The sequence below is a fragment of the Callorhinchus milii genome, unplaced genomic scaffold (genome assembly GCF_018977255.1).
Source record: "Callorhinchus milii isolate IMCB2004 unplaced genomic scaffold, IMCB_Cmil_1.0 Scaffold6, whole genome shotgun sequence".
NCBI classification, from domain to species: domain Eukaryota; kingdom Metazoa; phylum Chordata; class Chondrichthyes; order Chimaeriformes; family Callorhinchidae; genus Callorhinchus; species Callorhinchus milii.
Window position 1 is genome coordinate 16,920,728 of NW_024704747.1, and position 23,726 is coordinate 16,944,453.

Consider the following 23,726-nt stretch of genomic DNA (forward strand, 5'->3'; position numbering starts at 1 on the left):
CCCAGATGAGTATAAAGATGAAATGTCTGTCTGTGTGTCTGTGTACGTGTCAATCCACATTTCATATTGGATCCTTTGGTTGTAAGCGAAGCTGCAACAGGTACAGCTAGTCATTAATAATAAGGGTGAAAGACCGCGGTCTAAACCTTAGCCCAGGTCTCGTTCTTCCATCGGATTGATTCTAATTTTAGCCGCTCCCTCTAGGGACTGGCCTGGCCTCAATTGGAAATTCATAAATCTTACAAGCCCCTGAGTCAACATTTGCAGTTGTATGGTTTCCTTCCCTTATTTTTATTGATATTATCCTTCTATTTTTACTGGAAGCAGTCAGCATAAAGGTGATCTGGTGCACAGTAGCCCTACGGAAACATCTGAGCAGACAATTGTTAAAAATAACTCAATTTTGTTTTAGCGCAATACTGAAAATGCTGTTCACTGCAGATTAAGGTGTGGGCGTGTCTCTCCAACTGTATTGAAGCTTGGCTTTTGGTCGCCAGCTTCTACACACACTAGTGCAGTTTATGTTTTTACTGAGAAGCATATAATGCCATAAGGGTGAGGGTTCAAACCCCATATCAGGACTTTGAATTCACAGCCTAAGCTAAAACTCCAGTGGAGTGGTGAGGAGTGCTGCATTCTCTTAGGTGCTGTTTTTCAGATCGGACATTGCATAGGTAGATGTTAAACATCCCATGGCATTGTTCGAAAAGAGAAGGGAGTTTCACCCAGTTTCCAGGACAACAATACTCCAGATAAAAATTAGTCCGTTGATTCACGGCTGTTTGTGGGACACTGTTGTGTGCAAATTGGCTGCCACGTTTGTTTGCAGAATACACAGTCGCGACATTTTATGTAAATCTTGCTATCAATGATGTGAAAAGTGGTATATCAAATGAATTATTGTGGTCTCACTCGAGAACCAACAGTACAGGCACTGGGACACTACACGTCCGATCCGACTCTGGGATCTGGTCGTAAATCGGTCTCAGTCCAATCCCTGGCAATTTGCTAAGGTCTGAAGTGAAGCAAGGTCGCAACCTAATTCCTACAACAACATCAACTTGCATTTATATAGCACCCCTCATACAGGGTAGCATTCCAAAGCACTTGACAGTGGCGGGGCCCGACCCCAAGCCGGGGAGGGATGGTGACCATAGGTACAATCAAAGAGGAAGGTCTTCAGGCGCAACCGGAAGATGGGAAAGGACGGAGCAACGTAGAGAAATATAGGAAGATTGTTCAAGAGTTTCGGGTTGCAGTGGCTGAAAGCGCCACCGATGATGGAATGGAGGGAACGAGGGACAAGAAGGAGGCCAGAGCCAGTTGAGGGGAGGTAATGAGTTGGGGAGCAAGCAGGTTGGAGAGGTAGAGAATGCCAGGGCATGAAGGGATTTGAAGAGGAATGTGACGATCTTGAAATCGAGGTATAATTCCCAATAGATATGTGGGTTGAAATTCTCTCTATGCACAGATGTTTACACCTGGTTAACACAAAACGGGTATTAGACACTGACTGGATATCAGGTAATCTCACGTGGCTGCAATGTGATAGAACCTCTGCAGCTCACACTGATGCAGAGGCTTCTGTTACCCTGACAGCGTGTTTGGTAATTTATTGGGTAACAACAGAATCCAGGCCAGACACAAGGCAAACAGGAAAACATCACCTTCAAATAATAGGTTAAATTGAGATCCCATTTGCCTGTTCAGGTGGGTATTAAAGATCCCATGGCACTATTCAAAAAGAGAAGAAAGTTTCTCCTGGTGTCCTGTCCAACAATCTCCCAAATAAAATTGGACACTCACTCCATGGCTGTTTGTGAGACATTGCTGTATGCAAATTGGCTGCAGCATTCGCCCACAAAATACATAGTCAATCCAATTTATAGTATATCCTGTGATGTGCTTTGAGAGGTTTCGACAACATGATAAGGTGCTATATCAAATGCAAGGATTAATATTATTACATTGCAGCACCTAACAACAACCACTTGTATTACGAAACAGCCTTCCTGCAGGACAGTGACAGCAGGAATTACTGGCGATGCAGATAACCATTCTCATTGTAAAGCCGAGAGGGGCTAAAAGGAGGTTAGAAGAAATATTTTTACACAAATGGTAATTCACCTACAAATATACAGTCCCCTTTCTTTGCAGTCAAATCCTGTAAAGTGTTTGACAAAGTGATGAAGCGCTGTAACAAATGTAAAGATTATTATTATTGCTGCGAATAGGAACTCGTTCTCACAAGTGCCGGTCAAAACCAAGTCATTTATGTAACCTAAAAGGACATTTAAAAGCAAATGAATTTAAAGCTTTGAAGAGCAGGAATGTAAAAAGACATGAGATAAAAGCAGGCAATTGGCTTTACAGTACATTAGTATTAAATAGCTCGAGTGGAGAGGAACTAAAAATTCTATTTTTTTTTGTGGTCAGCCGGGTGTACAACACAGCAGCTTGGAGGGTTAACAGGAGCTGAGTGGGAAGAATCCCTCCCCTAATGACTACTCTACCCCTCCAAGTCCCGCCGACGAGCCAAGGTGGCTGGGCTGTCATCAGCTGGCAGATGCAGGCAGAGCTGCCTGGTTCAGGACCTGGACTACCGAGTCTGCCACAGAGGATTGGCTTGATTCTGACGTTCGGTTGCCAAACACGTCACCTTGGAGCCAGCTCAGCTCCTAGGAGCCCCCGTTTACCTCCCTCCCCACAAGGAGGATAATCACTATTTGATCATTTGACAAGCATGGTTTTGAGTCCTCACTCGGTGGATGGTAAGTACCAGGAACTTCTGCAATCTTCCTAGTGAGCAGCACAACTCAGTGTCATAGAATCATAGAATTATACAGCACAGAAGAAGGCCATTCAGCCCATCATGTCTGTGCCATGTTTGAATGGTGAGAGCATTGCAACCATCTTTCTACAACAACAGCAGCAACAAAATTACATTTGTAAAGCGCTTTTCACGTCAGGAGGATGTTCTGAGGCACTGGATAGAGAGAGTTTTGGACCCGAGCTGGGGGTCAGGGTCGGGGAGGGTGGAGGGTGGGGGGGTGGGTGGGGGGAAGCAGGGAGATTGAAAGCACGGTCGAAGAGGAGGCTCTTGAGATGGGTCTTGAAGGAGACAAGGGAGGGGGCGAGGCGGAGGGACTACGGGATGGAGTTCCAGAGGTTGGGGTCAGAGTGGTGGAAGCCCTGCCCGCTGATAGTGGGGCGAGCGAGGTGGGGGACGTGAAGCAGGCCGGAGCCCGCTGAGCGGAGGGAGTGAGCAGGATGGTAGGGGTTTAGGAGGTCGCAGAGCAAGACCATGGAGGGCTTTGAAGGTGAGGACCAGGATCTTGAACTGTATCCTCTGTGCATTCTACCCATAGCTCAGACACATATCCATTGGTTCCACCAGTTGGAGATGTGGTGCTTGAACAGCAGCTGCTTGTCTCTGTGCATACAATCAAGGTGGACTCCAAGCTCAGGATATGAACTTGTGTTCAAGTTCATATCCTGAGTTTATGAACTTGTGTTCATAAACTTGGACTCCAGGTAACACCTTCCAGCAGCTGTTATCCCAAGCCTCAGAGTTTCCTTATCAGCTATCTGACAGACATCCAATGGCCATATATATTCTATGAAAATATATGATTAAGGCAGCAAAGCTGCTTCTTGACATCTCAAGTTGAAGTCCTTCCCAACGTATCAGATTTCTACTTATAATATACTTCTCCTCTTAACCATCATATTCCTTCCCCTCAACCCCCATCCCCACACACCCCTCTCAGAAAATAATCCTTGCTGCGATATTTTCATTTTACACAGCAATAACCTCTGGGCAAAGTACCAATTTCTGTGCTGTGGCCTCATGCCCAGTAGAACGTGAATTGGTTCTGATACAGAACCCTACAGCCAGCAAACAGTTTCACCTCCTCATTCTGAACATGGACCACATAGATACAAAGACGGGATGTTAAACTCCGGGATCATCCAGGCCTCTACATAGTCCATATGTTTGGGAGGCCCAATTCCAAACACAACCAATGGTCTCGGGCAACAGACATGCCCGCAAAGCTCCTTCAATGCCACCACCATTCCTTCTGGGGAACAAACAAACATTCAGCTGCTAAATGCATGGGATCCTACTTACTGGTTCAGTGTAATGTCCAGGATGAACGTGGATCCGAAGGCCTCAATTTGGAAGCTTGCGTGAGTGAGGTGAACAGCCTGTAGGAATAAGTGAGAGGTGTGTATGAGCAAAGGTGTTCAATGGTCAGATGGTTGAGGAGCTTAATCCTCATGGCAGACTTAAGATTATAGTTTAGGACAACATTCAATGATAACCAGTTATAAAAACCATAGGAAGGAAGGGAGGGAGGAATGATGGATACCAAATGCATTTAATAATCAACGTGATGCTCAATCACCCTTTTTGGCACCCTTTTCTATTTGTTAATTGTCCTCTGGATAAAGAAATACTTCCTGGTGTTTGTCCTGAAATCGCCCTTTGCAACCCTTGAACCTGCGTCTTCTTGTCTGTTGCATCCAAAAGTATTGTTTGGAGTTTACTTTCTCAATCTCATTTAAAATCTCCCTCTGTACAACAGGTCCCCTCTGAGATGTCTCCTTTCAAGACTGAAGATCCCTCCCTGGCTTGTCTAATCATTGCTTATAGCTTATTCCTCTAACAGTGGGGATCATCCTCATTGATCTCCTGTGCACTGCCTCTAGAGCCTAGACAACCGCCTTACGTGACCAGAACTATATGAGGTACAATATATAGCATATAGATTGTTACTTATATAAAAATAACATAACCATATAGATTATTACATTATTACATATAAAAAGTAACATATCGGTGTATCGTTTGTTCATTTATATACAAATATATAATAATAAATAGATATTAATTATATACAAAATATAACATAGAAGATTATTTACGTACAATATAACATATTAAAACACTTATAAAATTGAATTATTAAAAAATGCAGTTGAGCAAAATAAAATTGTTGAAAATGACTCTATGCTCAGTAGGTATCATGGTGCATCTAACAACTAAAAACATTACTTTATAAAGTGTTGCGATCTATAATTAAAATAACTGAATGTCAATTACTTTGATAGATTTTTCCCCAGCTTCTCTGCTATACTCTAATCTTCTGAGCTGGTGTCGCCTGGAATTATCTTTGACTTCCAAAGCAGCATTATAATTAAAACCTTGTAATTGCAGCCTTCTAATCATTTCTATCTATTATTTTCTATGCATTGAAGCGTGAAAGCATGAATGTGATTTTCCATCCAATTCGGGCATTATTTTATCTTTTCGACTGTATTTTTGGACACCTTCCCCCTCTCCCCACCCCCTGCCTCCACAACAACCCAGCTCTCCTTCCCAGCTTGGGCTGCCAGTCAGCTGTAGGAAGCACTTTGAAACATGGTCCCGACGTGAAAAGTGCTCTGTAAGTGTAACATTGTGGTGGGTTGTTATGTGTTCTCACTTGGACAGGAATAAAGGTAAGCGATTTAGGGGAACCTCTCAGGACAATCCAAGGTAGTGTTTGTAATGCAAGCACATTTTTTGCAACAGTGGGAATCAGGTGTGGAACATACAGTGAACATACAGTTGTGGAGTCCTGTAGCACTCTCACCTCGCAAGCGAGAGGACCAGGGAGGAACGAAGCCTTAGGCAAGTTTCCTCACTCCACATACCTCTGTTTACCGAGCAGTAAGTCGGAAACCGGTTTTTAGTTGATTAGCGGATTGCTTTCCGGAGGTAACAATCCCTCAAAAAAAATTGGTCAATCAATCCACAACTGTTGTGGAACACTGCTATGCGTAACACGGCTGCTGCATTACACCCACAAAATACAGTCAATCCACTTTATAGCATATTCTATGAGGCACTTTGAGACCTCTCAACGACATGATAAGGCGCTGCATCAATTGCAAGGATTATTCTTATTATTATTATTATATACAGTGTAAATCAAGGTTGTGAAGTGGGCTGGACCCCTGCTCCTGCCACTACCTGGAGGAGCTGGTTTTAGAAACGGTATTAATGTGAATCGCATTGGGCTCCACTCACTCAGAGCGATCTGTAGAAATAAGTAGTTATTGAAGTTTCAAGAGGTTTGAGGGACTGAATCTGCGAATGACTCAGTAGCAGCACTCTCGCCTCTGGGTCAGAAGGTTGTGGGTTCAAGCCCTACATCACGACTTGGAACTCATCTACGTTGACACTCCAAGGGAGTGCTGGAGACTCACTGCATTGTCAAGTGGTGCCGTCCTTCAGAATGAGTCATCAAACCAAGATACTATTTGCCCATCCAGGTGGACGTTAAAGATCCCATGGCACTATTTGAAAAGAGAAGAGAGTTTGTCCCAGTGTTCTTGTCGACAATCCCCCAAATAAAATTGATCACTCACTCCACGGCTGCTTGTGGGATATTGCTGAACGCAAACCGGATGCCGCGTTTCGCCCACAAAATGCACAGTCACTCTGCTTTACAGCATATCTTGTGAAGCACTCTGAAATGTCTCAACGATGTGATAAGGCGGTGTATCAAATGCAAGGATTGTTTATTATGAATGAACAAGAAATGAGCATTTCTGGGTTATGGGAGAAGCATTCCAGAAGGAATTTTGGGGGAAATATCAAGATTAGGATGAACGGGATGAGGATCAAGGAAATTGGGAACAGCTGGCAGTGAGGAAAATCTCAAGAGGCCTTGATTTGGGCAAACGGGACAGAGACCTGCTGGATGGCAGTGGGAATCCTACGATGCTTTGTTTAGTGTTAGTGAAACGTGAGCCGAAGTTGAAGCTGTCGTATTAATGCAGCTGTGGGCATGTGATCACAAGGCGAGCATATTCTTCCCTGTCTAAATGTAGGCGATGCAAGTAGATGAGATCCCTGCTCACGTCTTCCACTATAAACTTCTCTCTCCACACACATACATACACATAGGCTTATTAAAGAACCAGTTGCCCTTCTCACTCCTGAATAACATTAAAAAAGCTGAAAGCAGCCTTTGACATGAGGCATACTTACACATTAGCCACAAAGCTCAAACACCCCCTCTCTGCCCCCACCCTCTTCCCAATTATTTGGCAGCGGGAAAGATGGAATTTGGTTTCCTGTTTTCCAACTGTTCTGCTGCTGGAAGCGATTTGAAATTGTTTGTGGTGCCTTGAAATGATATCCGATTGACCGGATCTCCCATCTAGGCACACACTGGTCCCTCTACTTTGATGCAAAAGAACACATGCAGCATCAAAGAGGGGCCATTGTGCGTCTCGATGGGAAATCCGTCAATGGTATTTCAGGCATCACAAATTGCCAGAATAAAGGTCTCTTTGTGGTCCCAGGTCAGTTTTGGTCCAGATTGTGGCACAGTGTAGAGCCAAATAAAACAACAAGAAATCCTTTTATAATTCTATAATTATAATACAAACTTTATAATTCATACTCTAGATTACTGCAACTCGACAAAAAAGATAACCTATTTTTCAGTAAGAACTGTCTTCTTAGCATCTGTCATTACCCCAAATTCGGTCTTTTGTAAAAACAAGTTACATGATCCTTTTCATTCCTATTTAAGCAGAACTCAATGATCAATAGCTGACTGGCGGATTGACGATGGTCAGAATAGGGTGTTTACCAATGGTCAGAATAGGCAATGGTAGAAAGGGAGAATTGGCAATAATCGCAATAGGGAGATTGGCATTGATAGAATAAGGAAATTAACAAAAGTAGCAGAAGAAATTAATATTAATTGAAAAACCGAACAGGAAAAAGAAAAGCTTGTGTGCATTATCAAACTTGGGAGGGCCTTTGAGGCTCGCATCTATTCCCAGCCTTGGTATCCCATTCATAAACCATCTGGCAATTTGGAGAAATTACCAGGTTTGAATCCCATTCTAGTCTGTGGGCTCAGATGTGAGATTAGATAAAGGGAGTTTGGATTTGCATTGGATGGAAAGGAGGGGGCAAGGACTGCATAGATTTACATTTAAAATCCATCTGGTATATTTGGTATGCCTGCGGCAAAATAGGCTCCCTCCACTTTATATCCTTGAACAACAGTCACAATAATTTGAATTTATATAGCATCCTTCACACAGGATAGCATCTCGGAGTGCCGCATAGTGGCAGGGTTGGAGGCTGTAAAGGGGCATAGGGGGAGGTGACCATAGGCGCAGGTGAAGAGGTAGGTCTTCAGATGGGACTTAAGGATAGATAAAGAGGGGGCAAGGTAGAGGGATTGAGACAGAGTGTTCTAGAGTTTGGGGACAGAGCAGCTGAAGGCAGAGTCACCGATAGTGGAGCAGACGGGTCAGGATGTATAGCAGGCCTGTGTTAGCCTGTGTTTGCGAATTAATTTCAATTCACTGAGTAATCTCATTCAAGGGCCCATAATACGTAGTCTGAATACTAAGAAGAAATTATTTGCTGGGTGATCTAATCATAAAAAAAGCCAATTTTAGGATCTTTTGTGAGTTAAATGTAAGGTCATCCTCTGGTCCCCCGGCATGAGAAGTGTGACTCAGTGACTCTCTGAGCCTAGGAAATGCAGCGTCAGGAATAGTCAAGAGCAAGAAATGCGACACAGAGATTTGTTGAGCATAAGGGAAGTGCTGAGCATGAGAGATACAATGCAGGGAAATGCTGAACATGAGAAATCAGATGCAGGGAAATGTTGCACATGAGCAATGCGATGCAGGGAATGTTGAGTATGAGAAACACGATGCAATGAATTGCAAAGAATGGACTTCTCCTCTTTCAGATGACACGTTAAACCAAGATCCCATCCATGGCCTTGCCCCTTCCTACTTCTCTGACCTGCTGACTCCCTACCAACCTGCCCACTCCATCCGTTCAGCGGGGTCTGGTCTGCTCCATGTCTCCCGCCCGACCCGCCCTACAATAGGTGGCCGGGCATTCAGCCTCTCTGCCCCACACTCTGGAATTCCATCCCACAGTCCCTTTGCCTCGCTTCCTCCCTTGCCTCCTTCAATGTCGGTATTAAGACCATCCTCTTTGATCGTGCCTTCAGTCGCCCTCCCATCTCTCTGCCTTCCCTCACCCCTACCCCACCCCTTCCCCATGCTCGGTTCCTGACCCCTGACTGTCCAGTGCCTTGGGACGTCCTCCCGACGTGAAAGGCGCTCTATAAATGTAATTTTGTTGTTGCTGTTGTTGCCTGGTCAGGTGGACGTTAAAGATTTCTTGGCAATATTTAAAAAGAGAAGGGATTTTATTCCAGTGTCCTGGATGACACTCCTCCAGATAACATTGGTCATTCACTTCATGGCTGTTTGTGAGACATTGCGATGCACAAATTGGCTTGCCTTGCTCAACGACAAGTATGCAGTCACTACACCTTACAATAAATCCTGTGTATTGCTTTGAAAAGTCTTGATGACGTGATAGTACACAACATCAAATGCAAAGATTATTATTATTATAAATGTGAGAGCAACATCAGTTTGGCCGGCAAGGGCAGAATTCTGATGTAGAATGACAAAGCGGGCACATATTATTTCCTTTCTTATACACCCAGCGGCTAGGTTGGTGACTTTACTTCCCAGCACCTCTCCTTAGCCAAGGCTTATTAACTGAGTCAGTGAAAGGCAGGATCCTCACTGCAAGTAACCTGGGCTTTTTTCCACAGGTTGCGCACTTATAAAACAGACCTTGATTTCATAGCCTGAAATATTTATTACTTATTCTGACAGGTTGACGATTCAGATGCTCGGAAGACTTCTCTTTGCTTGCCAATAAACTCACTGACCTTGAAGTGTACTTACTGTAAGGACAAAATGTCCAGCTCAGTCTGAATCCAACAGGCCAAAAGACAAGCTCCACGGTTCAATAGCCATATAATAATAATAATCCTTTCATTTGATAAAGCGCCTTATCACGTCTTCAAGATATGTCAAAGCGCTTCATAGAATATACTGTAAAGTGAATTGACTGTATATTTTGTGGGTGAAATGTGTCAGCCAATTGCACACAGCAGCGTCCCACAAACAGTCGTGGATTGAGTGACCAAATTATTTTAATTTATTTTGAAGGATTATTACACTTATATATATGAATGAAAGACACATAATAATCCTGTCCTTCAGATGAAACATTAAACAGAGGTCCGATCTGCCTGTTCAGGTGAATGTTAAAGATCCCAATGGTGTGATTTGAAAAGAGAAGGGAATTTCTCCTGGTGTCCTAGCCAACAATCCCCCAAATAAAATTGGTCACTCACTCCATGGCTGTTTGTGGGATATTTCTGTGTGCAACTACCTGCCACATTTTGCCACCAAAACACACAGTCAATAATAATCCTTGCTTTTGATATAGCGTTTTTCATGTCTTCTAGACGTCTCAAAGCGCTTCACAGAATAGACTGTAAAGTGGATTGACTGTGTATTTGTGGGCGAAATGCGGCAGCCAATTACGCACAGCAATGTCCACAAACAGTCGTGGATTGAAATGACCAATTTATTATTGTTTTTTTTCTTGAGGGATTATTATCAGGCGTGTGGAGTAAGGAAACTTGCCCAAGGTTTCGCCCTGACGGGAATCAAACCCAGATCTCTCGCTTGCAAGGCGAGTGCTCTAATCACTGAGCTACAGGACTCCACCTGCTGTGTGACCCTGCACACTCACAGTAGACTACAGCTTGACTAATTTGTCAAGAAAATGCTTTGCTCAGGATTTCTTTAACCTTCCAGACATCTTTGCAACACCTGGGGTGGGGGTGGGGGAATCTAATTTGTGATACAGTATTTCTAAGTGAAGTTCCTTAATAAGGCATCTGGATAGAAATGCCGACAAAACACGGAGGAAGCATCACTCGAGAAGTAGACAGGCTCAGAGTGGAGCTCCCGTGCGTGGCCTGACATACTTCCAGTTTCCAAAAGGAGTTCCCAGCCCTCCCTCCCCTCCCCTCCATTTACCCGACTCAGATTCTTTATTAAGGAATTGGGTTACAAACTTAGGAAGATTTACAAAGAATGTACAGCATGAAATGAGCCACCCGACTGGTGTTTATACTCCACATGAGAGTTAAGAATTAGTGTAGAGAGCTCCATGTTTAGATTAATTGGGAACGGCTCCTCTGAAGTTATGAAAGTAGTGCAAGAAATGAGTACGAGTGTGTGTGTGTATGAGTACGTGTTCTCTCTGCGTATTTCTCTAACTCTGTGTATTTCAATAACTGTGTTCTGTCTCTGTGTGCATTCCTCTAACTCTGTGTGTGTGTTTCTCTAACTCTGTGTGTATCTATTTAACTCCGTGTGTGTGTGGTGTGCGTTTCTGTGTGTGTTTTACACTAACTGTTGTGTGTTTCTCTAACTCTGTGTGTACGTGTTTGTGTGTATATTTTTCCAACTATGTTTGTGTGTGTGTGTTTCTCTAACTCTGTAACCGTATGTGCATTTCTGTGCATGCATAAAGTTACAGAGAGTAATACAGCTCGGAAATGGACTACTCAGCCCAATCAGTCTGTGCCGGAGTTTATACTCACTCATGCCCGTATCCCTGCTAATTCCCTCTCCTACAACCCACTATCCTCTTCTCCCTTACATATGCATCAAGCATTCTCTTAAATAAATGGATTTACTTACCTGGATCAAATTCCCTCATAAGGAATAGTAATAATAATCAGATGTGAAAGGCGCCAGGTCGAACGCATGGATTATTCTTATTAACAAATTATAATGATAATTTGGTCACTCAATCCATGACCGTTTGTGGAACATTGCAGCGCGCAATTGGTTGCCATGTTTCACTCGCAAAATACACAGTCATTATAGTGATTATCTGTGAAGGCTTTGAGACGTCTCATTAAAATGCTAAGGTGCTGTATCAAATGCAAGGATTATTATTATTATTATGATAGATTTGCCCCCCCCCGCCGGCCACCTCATGCTGCCATATCGAACCACGTTCTTGGTAACCTTGCGACAATCAAACTGTTTGGCCGGCTTCGCGGCCTGACATGCAGTCGGTCAGAAGTAAGTTATTCAATGGTCAACTCACACACACTGGATCCCCGAGTTTATCTAGTAATCTAGTCAGCAATTAATTCTGAACAAGGAAACTATTGTTTTCTTTCCTTGAAGCTGACGTTGCAATTGGGTTCGATTTCACAGTCATTGGCAGCCCTCCAACACCTTGCTCAAATGGCCATTCCTTATGTGTTATCTCAGACAGGAACTATTGGCAGCCAATTCAACCATCGCAGCAGCACCTGACACCCACACACCAACTAAGAAACTCCGTCAGGAATCAATGCAGCAGGAATCAATCGTTCACCCACAAAACACAATTACTGTACTTCTCAGTACAGGTAAACCACAGCTCGCCAGACTCATACGGAAGCTGGGGTGTAAAAAAATCCAGTCTGGTAAGCAGGAATATCCGGGTAAGTGTAATTCCAGCTCTCGCTTTGCAAGCGAGAGGACGCGGGTTTGATTCCCAGGCCGGGCAAAACTTTAAGCAAGTTTCCTTATCCACATGCCTCTGTTTATCTAGCAACAAGTTCTTTTTGGTCAGCCAGGTGACACATGCAGAAACCCATCACCATGCTTTACAGCATCCAGACCAAGCTGAGATTTCCATGCATCCCACCTACACATGGAAATCACAGAGATATTTGTTGGAATAGAATGTGCATTTTCTCCCTGGAGGGACGCATTCTGCTTACCTAGTTCCGGAAAGACCACAGAGTGTGCATTGGGGTAGTGCTGAAATCTAACCCTATCCTTTGGTTCGCAGGGTTAACAGGAGGTGAGTGGGATGAGTCCCTGGCCCAGCGACTGGTCTGCCCTTCCAGGTCCTGCCGATGAGCCTCAGAACCCTACAGAATATACTGTAAAGTGAATTTATTGTATATTTGTGGGCAAAAGCATAGAAGTGGAGTCCTGTAGCTCAGTTGTTACAGCACTCACCTCGCAAACGAGACCTGAGTTCAATTCCTGGTAGCGCTAAGTGTTAGGCAAGTTTCCTTACTCCACACGCCTCTATTTACATAGCAGTAAGTAGGAACCCGGTTATTAGTCGATTGGCAGATTGCTTTTCCGGGGATAATAATTCCTTCAAAAAATAATAATAAATTGGTCACTCAATCCATTTGTAGGACGTTGCAGAGCGCTATTGGCTGCCGTGTTTCTCCCACAGAATAAACAGTCAATTCACATCAGAGTAGATTCTGTGAAGCGCTTTGAGACGTCTCGAAGACGCTATATCAAATGCAAGGATTATTATTATAGAACCTACGACAATCCAGAACTCACCTTGCACTGCACTTGAATGCAAGCCTAGGCTGTGAGCTCAGATTTACAACTTGGGGCTTGAACCCACAACCTTTTGATTCAGAGGGAAGAGTGCTTTTATAATTAATTAACAATAATCCACGCATTTGATGCAGTGTCTTTCACGTCAATAGGACGTCTAAAAGCGCTTCATGGGATTCACTGTAAAGTGTATTTTTTGGGCAAACATATTTCCTGTAGAATGGGAGTGAATTAGACATGGTTCTGGTCCATTGATTTTTTTTGAAGCAATGCAATGAGTGGGAAGTAGATTGATTCACCAACTCTCTACAGTCTGGAAAGAAGGCTTGGTGCATTAACGTCCCATGCAGTGTATGTAAATGGAAGTGTTGGCTATGTGTTGCTGACAGTTACTGAAATTGTTAAAGATATAAAAATGTTCACAGATTCTTCTTTCTGTCATTCTACATCTGCAGAGAGAGAGAGAGAGAGAGAGAGATGTGCAGATTGCCTAACGCTGAATAAATAAAGCACACAGAGGAGGTGGGTGGAATAACTGAACACCTTATTGATAAGAATGATAATCCCCAAATTTAATGAGGTGCCTCTAACCAAATCGTCTCAGAGAGCTGCACAGGTAATTGCCGGCCAGTGTAGTGACTGTGCATTTCGCTAGCATAATGCCTCAAGCTAAAATTATAATTGTATGCTATACAAATACTGACCGCCTATCCAGGGTATTCCACTAATAAACCCGAACCCTAATACCTCCTGCCTCAGTGATCTTCTCCTGCCCCATTCCTTTCCTTGACCCTCAGCTCGACTGCGCATCCCACAATCAGTGGTCGAATCTTAAGAACTAACCACCTAACCTCTGAAACACTGTCCCCCTCTACCCCTCCGTCTGCCCCTCCCTGCAACCCACCACCATCCCCCCTTGCCTCTATCTGTCTTGAAAACCCGCCTAAAAACTTGGCCTATTTCTACACTGTAACATTCCAAGATTCTCTATTAGGCAATCAATATTCATAATAATAAAAAGCTTTACGCTTTAAGTGTCTGTCACTTTTCCACATCGTAGAGTTTCTGATGTCACTCACCCCTGGAGTAGGTAAAGTGATACAGTAGTGGTTTGGTCACACACAAGGGCTTGTTCAGACAGTCAGCAATTAAACCCAAATGCAATGAACCAGTTACTCACCCTCTAGGGGCATTCTTCATTTGATTAGATGGTGTCACCGCTTACAATAATAATCTGAGCATTCGACACAGCATCTTTCACCTTGGGAGGACATCTCATACCCCTTGATAGAATTTACATAAAGTGCAGTGACTGTGGACCACAGAGTCCTGTAGCTCAGTGGTTAAAGCACTCGCCTCACAAGCGAGAGTCCTGGGTTCAATTTCCGGCAAGGCAAAATGTTGGGCAAGTTTCCTTACTCCACACGCCTTTGTGTACCTAGCAGTAAGTACGAACCCGTTTGTTAGTCGATTGGCAGATTGCTTTCCTGGGGATAATAATCTCTCCTGAAAAAAACCCAATAATAATTTGGTCACTGAATCCACATTTGTTTATGGGACACTGCTGTGTGCAATTGGCTGCCGGGTTTCGCCCACAAATATACGGTCAATTCACTTTACACTTCTGTGAAGTGCTTTGAGATGTCTAGAAGACATGAAAAGCGCTATATCAAATGCAAGGATTATTATTATTATTATTTGTAGGCAAACCACAAATAGCAATGGAGTGAGTGACCAATTGTTGTCCAGGACACTGGGAGAAACTCCATTCTCTTTTCAAAGATTGCCATTGGATCTTTAACGTCCACCTGAACTGGCAGATGGGACCGCGGTTTAACTTCTTATCTGAAGGACAGCACCTCCAACAATGCAGTGCATTGGAGTATCAGCCTGGATTGTGTGCATTCAAAGCCTCGACATGGGGCTTGAACCCACAACCTTCTGACTCAGAGGCGAGAGTGCTATCAACGGAGCCAAGCTGACACCTTATGCAATTGTGATGGGTAATCCAGCTCAACTCAACCATACAACCTCAAGAATCAATCTTGCCTTATTTTCCCCAATACCACCCTCCTTGCCCAAGACTGAGCGAAGACATCTGCCAACGCCAGAGAAGCAATGGAGCCTGGGGTACATCCCAATGTATATGGCTCCACAATCAACAACAACATCAACAAATTACATTTGTATAGCGCCTTTCATGTTGGGAGGACGTCCCAAAGTGCTTGACAGTCAAGGATTTACACCTGAGTTGGGGGTTGGGATTAGAAAGAGTGGGGGGGCAGGGTGGGTGAGGGTAGGAGGGTGACCAAAGGTCTGGTTGAAGACGAAGGTCTTGAGAGGGGCCTTGAAGGGGGCAAGGGAGAGGGTGAGGTGAAGGGACTGGGGGATGGAGTTCCAAAGGGTAGGGCAGAAAGGCTGAAGCCTCGACCTCCGATGGTGGGGCTGGTATGGTGGGGGAGCATGGAACAGAGGGAACGGACAAGTTGGTATGGGGTTAGCAGGTCATGGAGGCAGGCTGGAGCAAGGCTGTGGAGGATTTGAAAGCAAAGATGAGGAATTTCGAGGACAATCAGCAAGTGCTTTTATCCACGGAGCCAAAAATGTTTTACTGGCTGCAAGAATTCCACTGCTGTTCTCACAGTCGAGGAGGATTAAATGGGGGGGGTGGGGGGAATGCAATAATATTTTCGGCGGTGGGGGGTGGGGGGTAGGGGGGGGGGTGAGGGGGGAAGCTGCACCAAACAGCAGTGGACTCCACTTTACAGTACGTCGTGTGACGCGCTTTGAGGCGTCTCCACGAGGTAGTAACAAGGCGCTATTCCAAATGTTAAGTACGATTGTTATGAAATGGTTCATTATGTCACAGCTCCACAACTCCCACAGTGAGGAGCGAATGAGAGCAGCCACAATAGCTGAGCTGACTACTCTCTGCAGCATTGGATTTCCTGCACATACACACACAGAGAGAGAGAGAGAGAGAGTGGAGATCAGGGATTTGCAATGCAGTCCCCAGGACCTTCAGCTAAGAATAGGAGACTGGGGGGGGAGAGAGAGAGAGAGAGAGAGAGAAGTGGGTGGGTGGGGGGGGGGCAGAGGGTTAAAATGTGATGACTACTTGAGTCTATGGCAAAGCACAAAGACTGTGTGACTTGAGCTCAGGTTGTTTTCTGTACCTGGTCATCTTTTTGCTGATACCTGGCTTTTGTGTCCAGGATATGGTAAGTGCTCTCATTGTCATCGTAAACGTAATAGATCAATCGTAAAGGCCACGTTATTTCTCGCTGAATTGCATCGCTGCTGTGGTTTGTTGGTGCACCGGATTGCGATGCCGAGCGCTCTCCATCACTCTGGTTCTGATGCGGAACTGCTGTTGGAAAACCAGGGGAGAGAGGAGGGGGAGAGAGGGGGGGGAGAGGGAGGAGGGGGAGAGAGGTGGGGGAGAGGGAGGAGGGGGAGGGGGGGAGAGGGAGGGGGGGAGAGAGGGGGAGGGGGAGAGAGGGGGAGGGAGGGGGGGAGGATGGGGGGAAGGGGAGAGAGAGACAGAAAGGGAAGGGGGGGAGAAGAGGGGAGGGGGGAGAAGATGGGAGGGGGGGAGAAGAGGGGGGGGAGGGGGGGAGAAGAGGGGAAGGGGGAGAGAGAGGGGAGAGAGAGAGAGGGGGGGAAAGGGAAGAGGGGGGAGAGAGAAAGAGGGAGAGAGAGAAAGAGGGGGAGAGAGAGAGAAAGGGGGAGAAGAGGGGAGGGGGGGAGAAGAGGGGAGGGGGAGAAGAGAGGGGAGGGGAGAGAGAGAGAGAGAGAGGGGGGAGAGAGAGGGGGAGGTGGGAGAGAGGGGAGAGAGAAAGAGGGGGGGGAAGGGAGAGAGGGGGGAGAGAGAAAGAGGGGGAGAGAGAGAGAGGGAGGGGGGAGAAGAGAGGGAAGGGGGAGAGGGGGGAAAGAGGGAGAAAGGGGGAGAAGAAGGAGAAGGGGAGGGAAAGAAGGGGGGGGAAAGAGGGTGGTGAGGGAGAGGGTGAGAGAAAGGGGGGAGGGAGAGCAGTGGATGGGGGGAATAGCAGTGGGTGAGGGGGAGAGCAGTGGGTGAGGGGAGAGCAGTGGGTGAGGGGGAGAGCAGTGGGTGGGGGGGGAGAGCAGTGGGTGAGGGGGAGAGCAGTGGGTGGGGGGGAGAGCAGTGGGTGAGGGGGAGAGCAGTGGGTGAGAGCAGTGGGTGAGGGGGAGAGTAGTGGGTGGGGGGGAGAGCAGTGGGTGGGGGGGGGGAGAGCAGTGGGTGGGGGGGAGAGCAGTGGGTGGGGAGAGAGCAATGGGTGGGGGGAAAGGTTGGAAAGAGAGGAGAGAGAAAAAAATATTTTCATATATACAGTAATATTGTAGTTATGTGATTTCAAATATGAGGAGTGAATATAACATTAAAATGCACACATTCAAATCCTAGTAATTGACAATTCATGTAAAATTATGCATTTGTGATCCTAAATATGTATAAATTCCTGTGTTTAGATTGTAGAAATGCAAATTATTATGTTTGCAGCAATTATTTTTTTTGGTGGGGATGGGGATGTGCGATGGGGGTGGTGTGTTGAGGATATTTTTTTAAAAATCCGTTATTTTCTGGATTCCCTGCAAAAAAAAAACTGGATCTTACACCATTCGATTGCAATTCCGTTCACAAACACACACACAAAACACACAACACACAAAACACACAACACACACAACACACAAAATACACACAGCGAAAGGGAGCAGCAAATAAGGAGGAATTTCTATTTAAAATAAGCCACAAAGCAATACAGATCGCGATGGAGACTTGGGCAGATCATCTTGTGCCCAGAATCATATTATCTGCAATACTCCAGCAATACTCAATGCAGCGCAAAGCAGACATTCATCCCCTGCCCCCCCCCACCCCCACCCCCACCCCCCACCCAACACACACACACACACACACCTTACAGACATTCTTACTGAATCCCAGCACCTTGCCATTTACATTTGTTCCAACAAACAAATACAGAAAAGAAAAATTAGATGGGATTTCTCCATCCTTTCCCCTTGCAACCCACCCCCCACCCCCCCACCCCCCCCCCACACACACAGGGAGAGAATGCATTGGTTTTTCTACCTACCCGTTGCACCAAAAGGCTGGAGACAGGAACAGAGGACCAAAGCTATCAGCCTCTCCAAGAAACAGCAGGTTCCTGGTAGATTCATCATTCATATTCCTTGATATTTTGGTGGTTGTGTTTTTTTTTTCTCCCCGAGGCTCTGTGCTTCCTCTCCTCTCTCTCTCTCTCTACTTGGAACGAGTGTTAGATCTGAGACTGTCTCTCATCTTTTTTTCTCTTCCTCTCCCTCCTGGTTTCAGGGATGCTGTGCTGTAGACATCTTTGACTGAGGGAAGTGACTGTGTGGAGAGAGGCTGCGCATTCTGGAGTCCCTCCTTTTAACTCCAGTTAATATCTGGTTTGGAGCATTTTTTTTTACACACAGCATTGGGGCTTGTTACTGAGTCGAGGGCAGTCAGTTTTATTTATTTCAACCTGGTGCATTTTATTCCAACCTTAATAATATTTTTATTGCAACTGAACACATTTTATTTCACCTGCACTGCATTTCGTTTCAGCTGGAAAATATATCATACAAAGCAATTGATGGTCACTTTCAAATAAATTATCCTGAAACATTCTCAGCGTTTAAAAAAAAACACTTTCATCTCTAAATGTGTTTTTTTTAGAAACTATAATAGGAATCACTACACTTTACCGTATATCCTGTAGGATTTAGGATGTTTTGAGATGTCCTCTTGACATGATAGGCTCTGTATCAAATGTAACAATTATTATTATTATTATGTAAGAAAGAAAGAACTGTATTTTTATAGTACCTGGTCACGCAGAAGCATTTCAAAGCGCTTCACATGCCTATCTCTCTGATCATCCCCTACCCCACTCCTCTCCCCCAGCTCTTTCCTTGCCTACACTGTTGTCAAGATTTTAAATTCCATCAACACAACTTATATTTATAAAGCACCCTTCAGCATCTCGGAACGCTTAGAAATTCCATGCCCCTAACCTCTGGAATTCCCTTCCTCTACCCTGCCTGCCCGCGCCTATCCAGTGCCTTGGGACGTCCTCCTGACGTGAAAGGCGCTATACAAATGTAATTTGTTGTTGTTGTCTGCCTCATCGCTGCTCTCTATCTTTAAGTCTTAACTTTAAAGTCGTGGATTGCCCCCTCTCTCGCCTCCTTCAAAGGCTTGTCTCAAGATCTTCCTGGAGAAATGGAGTCCTGTAGAATATTGGTTAGAGCACTTGCCTCGCAAGCAAGAGGACCCAGGGTTTAATTCCCATGCAGGGCAAAATCTTTGTCAAGTTTCCTTATTCCACATGTCTCTGTTTACCTAGCAGTAAGTAGGAACCGGTTGTTAGTCAATTGGTGGATCGCTTTCCAGGAGTAATAATCCCTCAAACAAAAAATTTGGTCACTCAATCCATGGAAATTTGTGAGACACTGTTATGCACAATTGGCTTCCTCATTTCGCCTCAAAAATACACGTTATTTTCTGTGAAACGCTTTGAGATGTCTCAACAACGTGATAAGGCATTATATCAAATGCAATGATTACTGTTATTATTTTTAGCCTTAAATCCTACCTCTTCGACCATGCCTTAGGCTTTCTCTCTCCCTTCCCTGGCCTCTGACTGCAGCTTTGTTAAGCACTCCAAAACCTTTCCCTATCCTCAAGGACTTTATATATAAATACAAATTTATATATAAATTTATATATAAATATAAATACAAGTTGCTGCTGTGTTGCGACTATTTTGGAAAACAAACACAGAAGGTATTTGCGCCTTTGTCACATCCCACAAACAGCCATGAAGATTGCTTAGACCTGAGGTTTGCTGACCTTTAGAGTCTGCCTTCTCTTACACAAAAGACACATATATGTATGTATATTGTCATGTGCATAATCTATACAACCATTTGTCCAAATAGGTTTCTTTCTGAGGGTGGATTGTTTTTGGATTTATTCTCGTCCAATGGTTCTATGTGGACCCTCTCAAAATGCCATCACTCACTGTCTCACTTTACTCATTGTTTCTGGCAGCACAGAGACCTTAAGGCACTATCAGATTAACACCTGTCAGCCTCCGAGGTACAGCTCAGGGCTGGAGGCAATTAGTAATAATAACAATAATAATAATAATCCTTGTACTTGATGTAGCACCTCATCACGTCGGTGAGACATCTCCAAGCGCTTCCCAGGATTTTACTGTGAAATTCAATGGCTGTGTATCTGTAATTCAATTTGTGTACAGCAAACAACCTTGAAGTGAGCGACTGATTTTATCTAGGGATTGTTAGTCAGAATACCGGCCAATAACACTTGTTTGGGGACGGGATCAGCCTCAGCAGTAAATATGTTGTCTTGGCTCACTCTGGGGAGTGCAGCCTCCTCCCAATGATTTCCTTAATGCAGGGTTTTAGAGCTTTTAAACAGAGATGTGCAATGATTATACAAGCTTGGGCTCTTCAGCCTTCAGAGAAGACGTCTCAGCTGGGGACCTCATTGAATTGTGTACAGTTTCAAATGGGGTTGAAAAAGTAAACCCAGAACAATGCTTTAGAAAGCAACAAATCAGTAGAATAAGAGGACACAGGTTTAAGTTTACAAATGGCAATTGCAGGACAGGCACCAGGAAGATTTTCTTTACCCAGAAGGTAATTATCAATTGGACCTCGCTACCAAGAAAAGTAGCTAAGACCATGAGACTGGACTCATTAAAAAACAACTTGATGAAGTGATGAGAGCAGACTGGGGGGGGAGGCAGTAGGGTGGGTTTTCTGGATGGGTGAATCAGATGGGTTGATCCAAACTGTTGTTGTGATCTTGCGATAATCTCAGTGCGTTCCTCCAATAGCCTCATTGGGTAGAGGCACCACCTAGTGACTGAAAATCATAAGAGCCCCTAGGGTCGCTTGGCTAAACAATGGTAGTGGAACTGAGAGCAAAGTGGCCAGATTATGCCATTTGAAGCTCTGGTGGGTTTGGAGATTGCGTCTGTTCGGAACAGATTGCCAGTCCATTGTCTCATGCAGGATTCAGTGCAACACGTGCCAATTCTAAACCACTGGCCTTTATCCGCAGGGACATTAATTATGAAGCCGCTTCTCTGCTTTAGCGCTTCTCAGACTAGTTCTAAGACAGTATAGGGTCGGTAAATAACACAACCTCCATCGGTTTTCCAAGATAGTGGCGATATATCCGGATTCACTTTCACATCTTGCAGGTTAGGTGTCAGCCTGGATAGTTTGGGAATGCTCTCCCTCAGAGTCAGAAGGTTGTGGGTTCAAGCCCCACATCAGGACTTGAAACTCATACAGTCGAGGTTGACACCCCAAAGCACCAATCGCAGAGCGCTGCAATGTTGGAGGTGCTAATGCTGGAGGTTTAACATCACATGCTTCAGATGAAATATTAAACTGAGGCCCTCCCCACCTACCTATTCAAAGAAAAGAAGGGAGTTTCTCCCACTGTCCTGGCCCACAAATTCCCAGTTGAAATTGGCCATTCACTTCATGGCTGTTTGTGGCACATTGCAGTGTAAAAATTGGCTGCCGCATTTGCCTACAGAATACACAGTCACTACACTCTATTACTGTGAAGTGCTTTGACATGTCCTCCTGACATGAAAAGTGCTATATGAAATGCAAGGATGATTATTACTATTAATAATAATAAAGTGTAGTGACTGTGTATTTTGTAAGCAAACACAAGTGACTTTAGAACAAATTATCCACTATGGACACAGAGACTCGGGGAATGGGGAATAAGAGAGAAATTGGGTCCTGGATTGGGAATTGTATCTGTGATGAGTGCTTTGCTCTAGAATTTTTCCCATGGAAAGTGCACAGGGAGTGGGTTTGTCCTTTGGAATTCTAATGTAGGATCCGACAGACTTTATGTTTATATTCAGGAATAGAGGAATATTTGGCTATTTGTAAAGGAGTTTTTTTTGTTAAAAAAAGATGATGTTCTAACTTTTAGTTGATAACTTTTAGGTTATAATTTTTAAGAGCGAAGTAGATAATTATTTGGGGAGGACAAGTTTGCAGGGCTATGGGAAGAGAGCAGTGAAGTGGGATTGAATTGGAGAGCTTTTTTCAAGGAGCTGGCACAGACACGATGGGCCTCCTTCTGTGCTGTATAATTCTATTATTCTATGATTCTATGCCACTTGCTCGGACCCCAGTCTTGTAACAAAGATGTGATGCTTTAGAAAACAGCAGCATCAGCATTGATCCACTGAGAGCCCTGCTGAGCCAGCAATTACTAACCTGCTTGTGTCTCCGTCATAACCACACTGCAGAGCATTACAGAGAAGAGTATTATTATTAACACAGCATCACAGAGAGGGAAAATACAGTAACACAGAGCATCGCAGAGAAGAACACAGTATCATAGACCATCACATAGAGGAACACAGTAATACCACAACGAGAGAGGAGACAGTAACAAATTGCGCCTTATCACATTGTTGTTTATATTCCACACAAACTTCCACCCCATTAAATCCCCCCTCTCCCCCCTCCGCCTCTATTCCCTTCAGCACCATTGAAGGATTCAGCGCTCACAAAAGATTTCTGTAAACTTTGTAATGTGGGCACCAGGTGCCAGTGTCCAGCAATCCCAGGTCTGTAATAACACAGTTAAATTCAGAGCAATGATCCTTCTACACTATCCAGCAAAGTGCTTTAACTCCAACAACATCAACAGCAAGCTTACATTTATATTGTGTTTATACACTTGTATACATTCAAACACTCACCTATAGTGCTTCAACAACAACAACTTGCATTTATTTAGTGCCATTCACAAGGGGTAGCATCCTGGAGCGCTTAACAGTGGCGGAGTCTGACCGAGAGTCAGGGTGAGAGGGAGAGGGGAGGTGACCATATCATGATCTTTGGGCAGGATTTGAAAATGGGGAGGGAGGGGGCACGGCAGAGAGATAGGGGAGAGAGTTCCAGAGCTTCGGGGCACAGTGACTAAAAGCATGGCCGCCGATGGTGGAGTGAGGGGAGAGGGACAAACAGGAGGCCAGAGCCATCCGAGTGGAGGCAGTGGTTGGTAGAGTGGGGAGTAAGCAAATCGGAAAGATAAGGAGGTGTGCGAGGGCATGAAGGGATTTGAAAACGGGAGAGAGGATCTTGAAGTCGTTCCATTCAGAAATTGGTAGCCAGTGCAGCCTGACAAAGACTGGTGTGATGGGATCCAGAGTTTTGTGCGGGTTAGTATCTGGACGGCGAAGTTCTGAATTAATTGTATTTTATGTATGGTGGAACTGGGGAAGCCAGCGAGGAGGACATTTGAAAAGTCTATCTGGAAGTGACAAAAGCGTGGACGAGGGTTTCGGCTGCTGTAGGTGTGAGGTACG

General features: G+C 44.7%; 1 protein-coding gene across 1 annotated transcript in view; it reads right to left on the bottom strand.

Moving 5' to 3' along the window:
* adam23a (ADAM metallopeptidase domain 23a) overlaps positions 1-18,761 on the bottom strand; it is a 67,905-nt gene extending 49,144 nt beyond the window's left edge. The window contains exons 1-3 of the mRNA XM_007890598.2: positions 18,411-18,761; positions 16,467-16,660; positions 4,133-4,209 (exon numbers count right to left, since the gene is read on the bottom strand). Coding sequence (XP_007888789.1) covers positions 4,133-4,209; positions 16,467-16,660; positions 18,411-18,498 — 359 coding nt within the window. The 5' untranslated portion in view covers positions 18,499-18,761. The remainder of the gene's footprint in view (positions 1-4,132; positions 4,210-16,466; positions 16,661-18,410) is intronic.
* Positions 18,762-23,726: the final 4,965 nt, after the last annotated feature.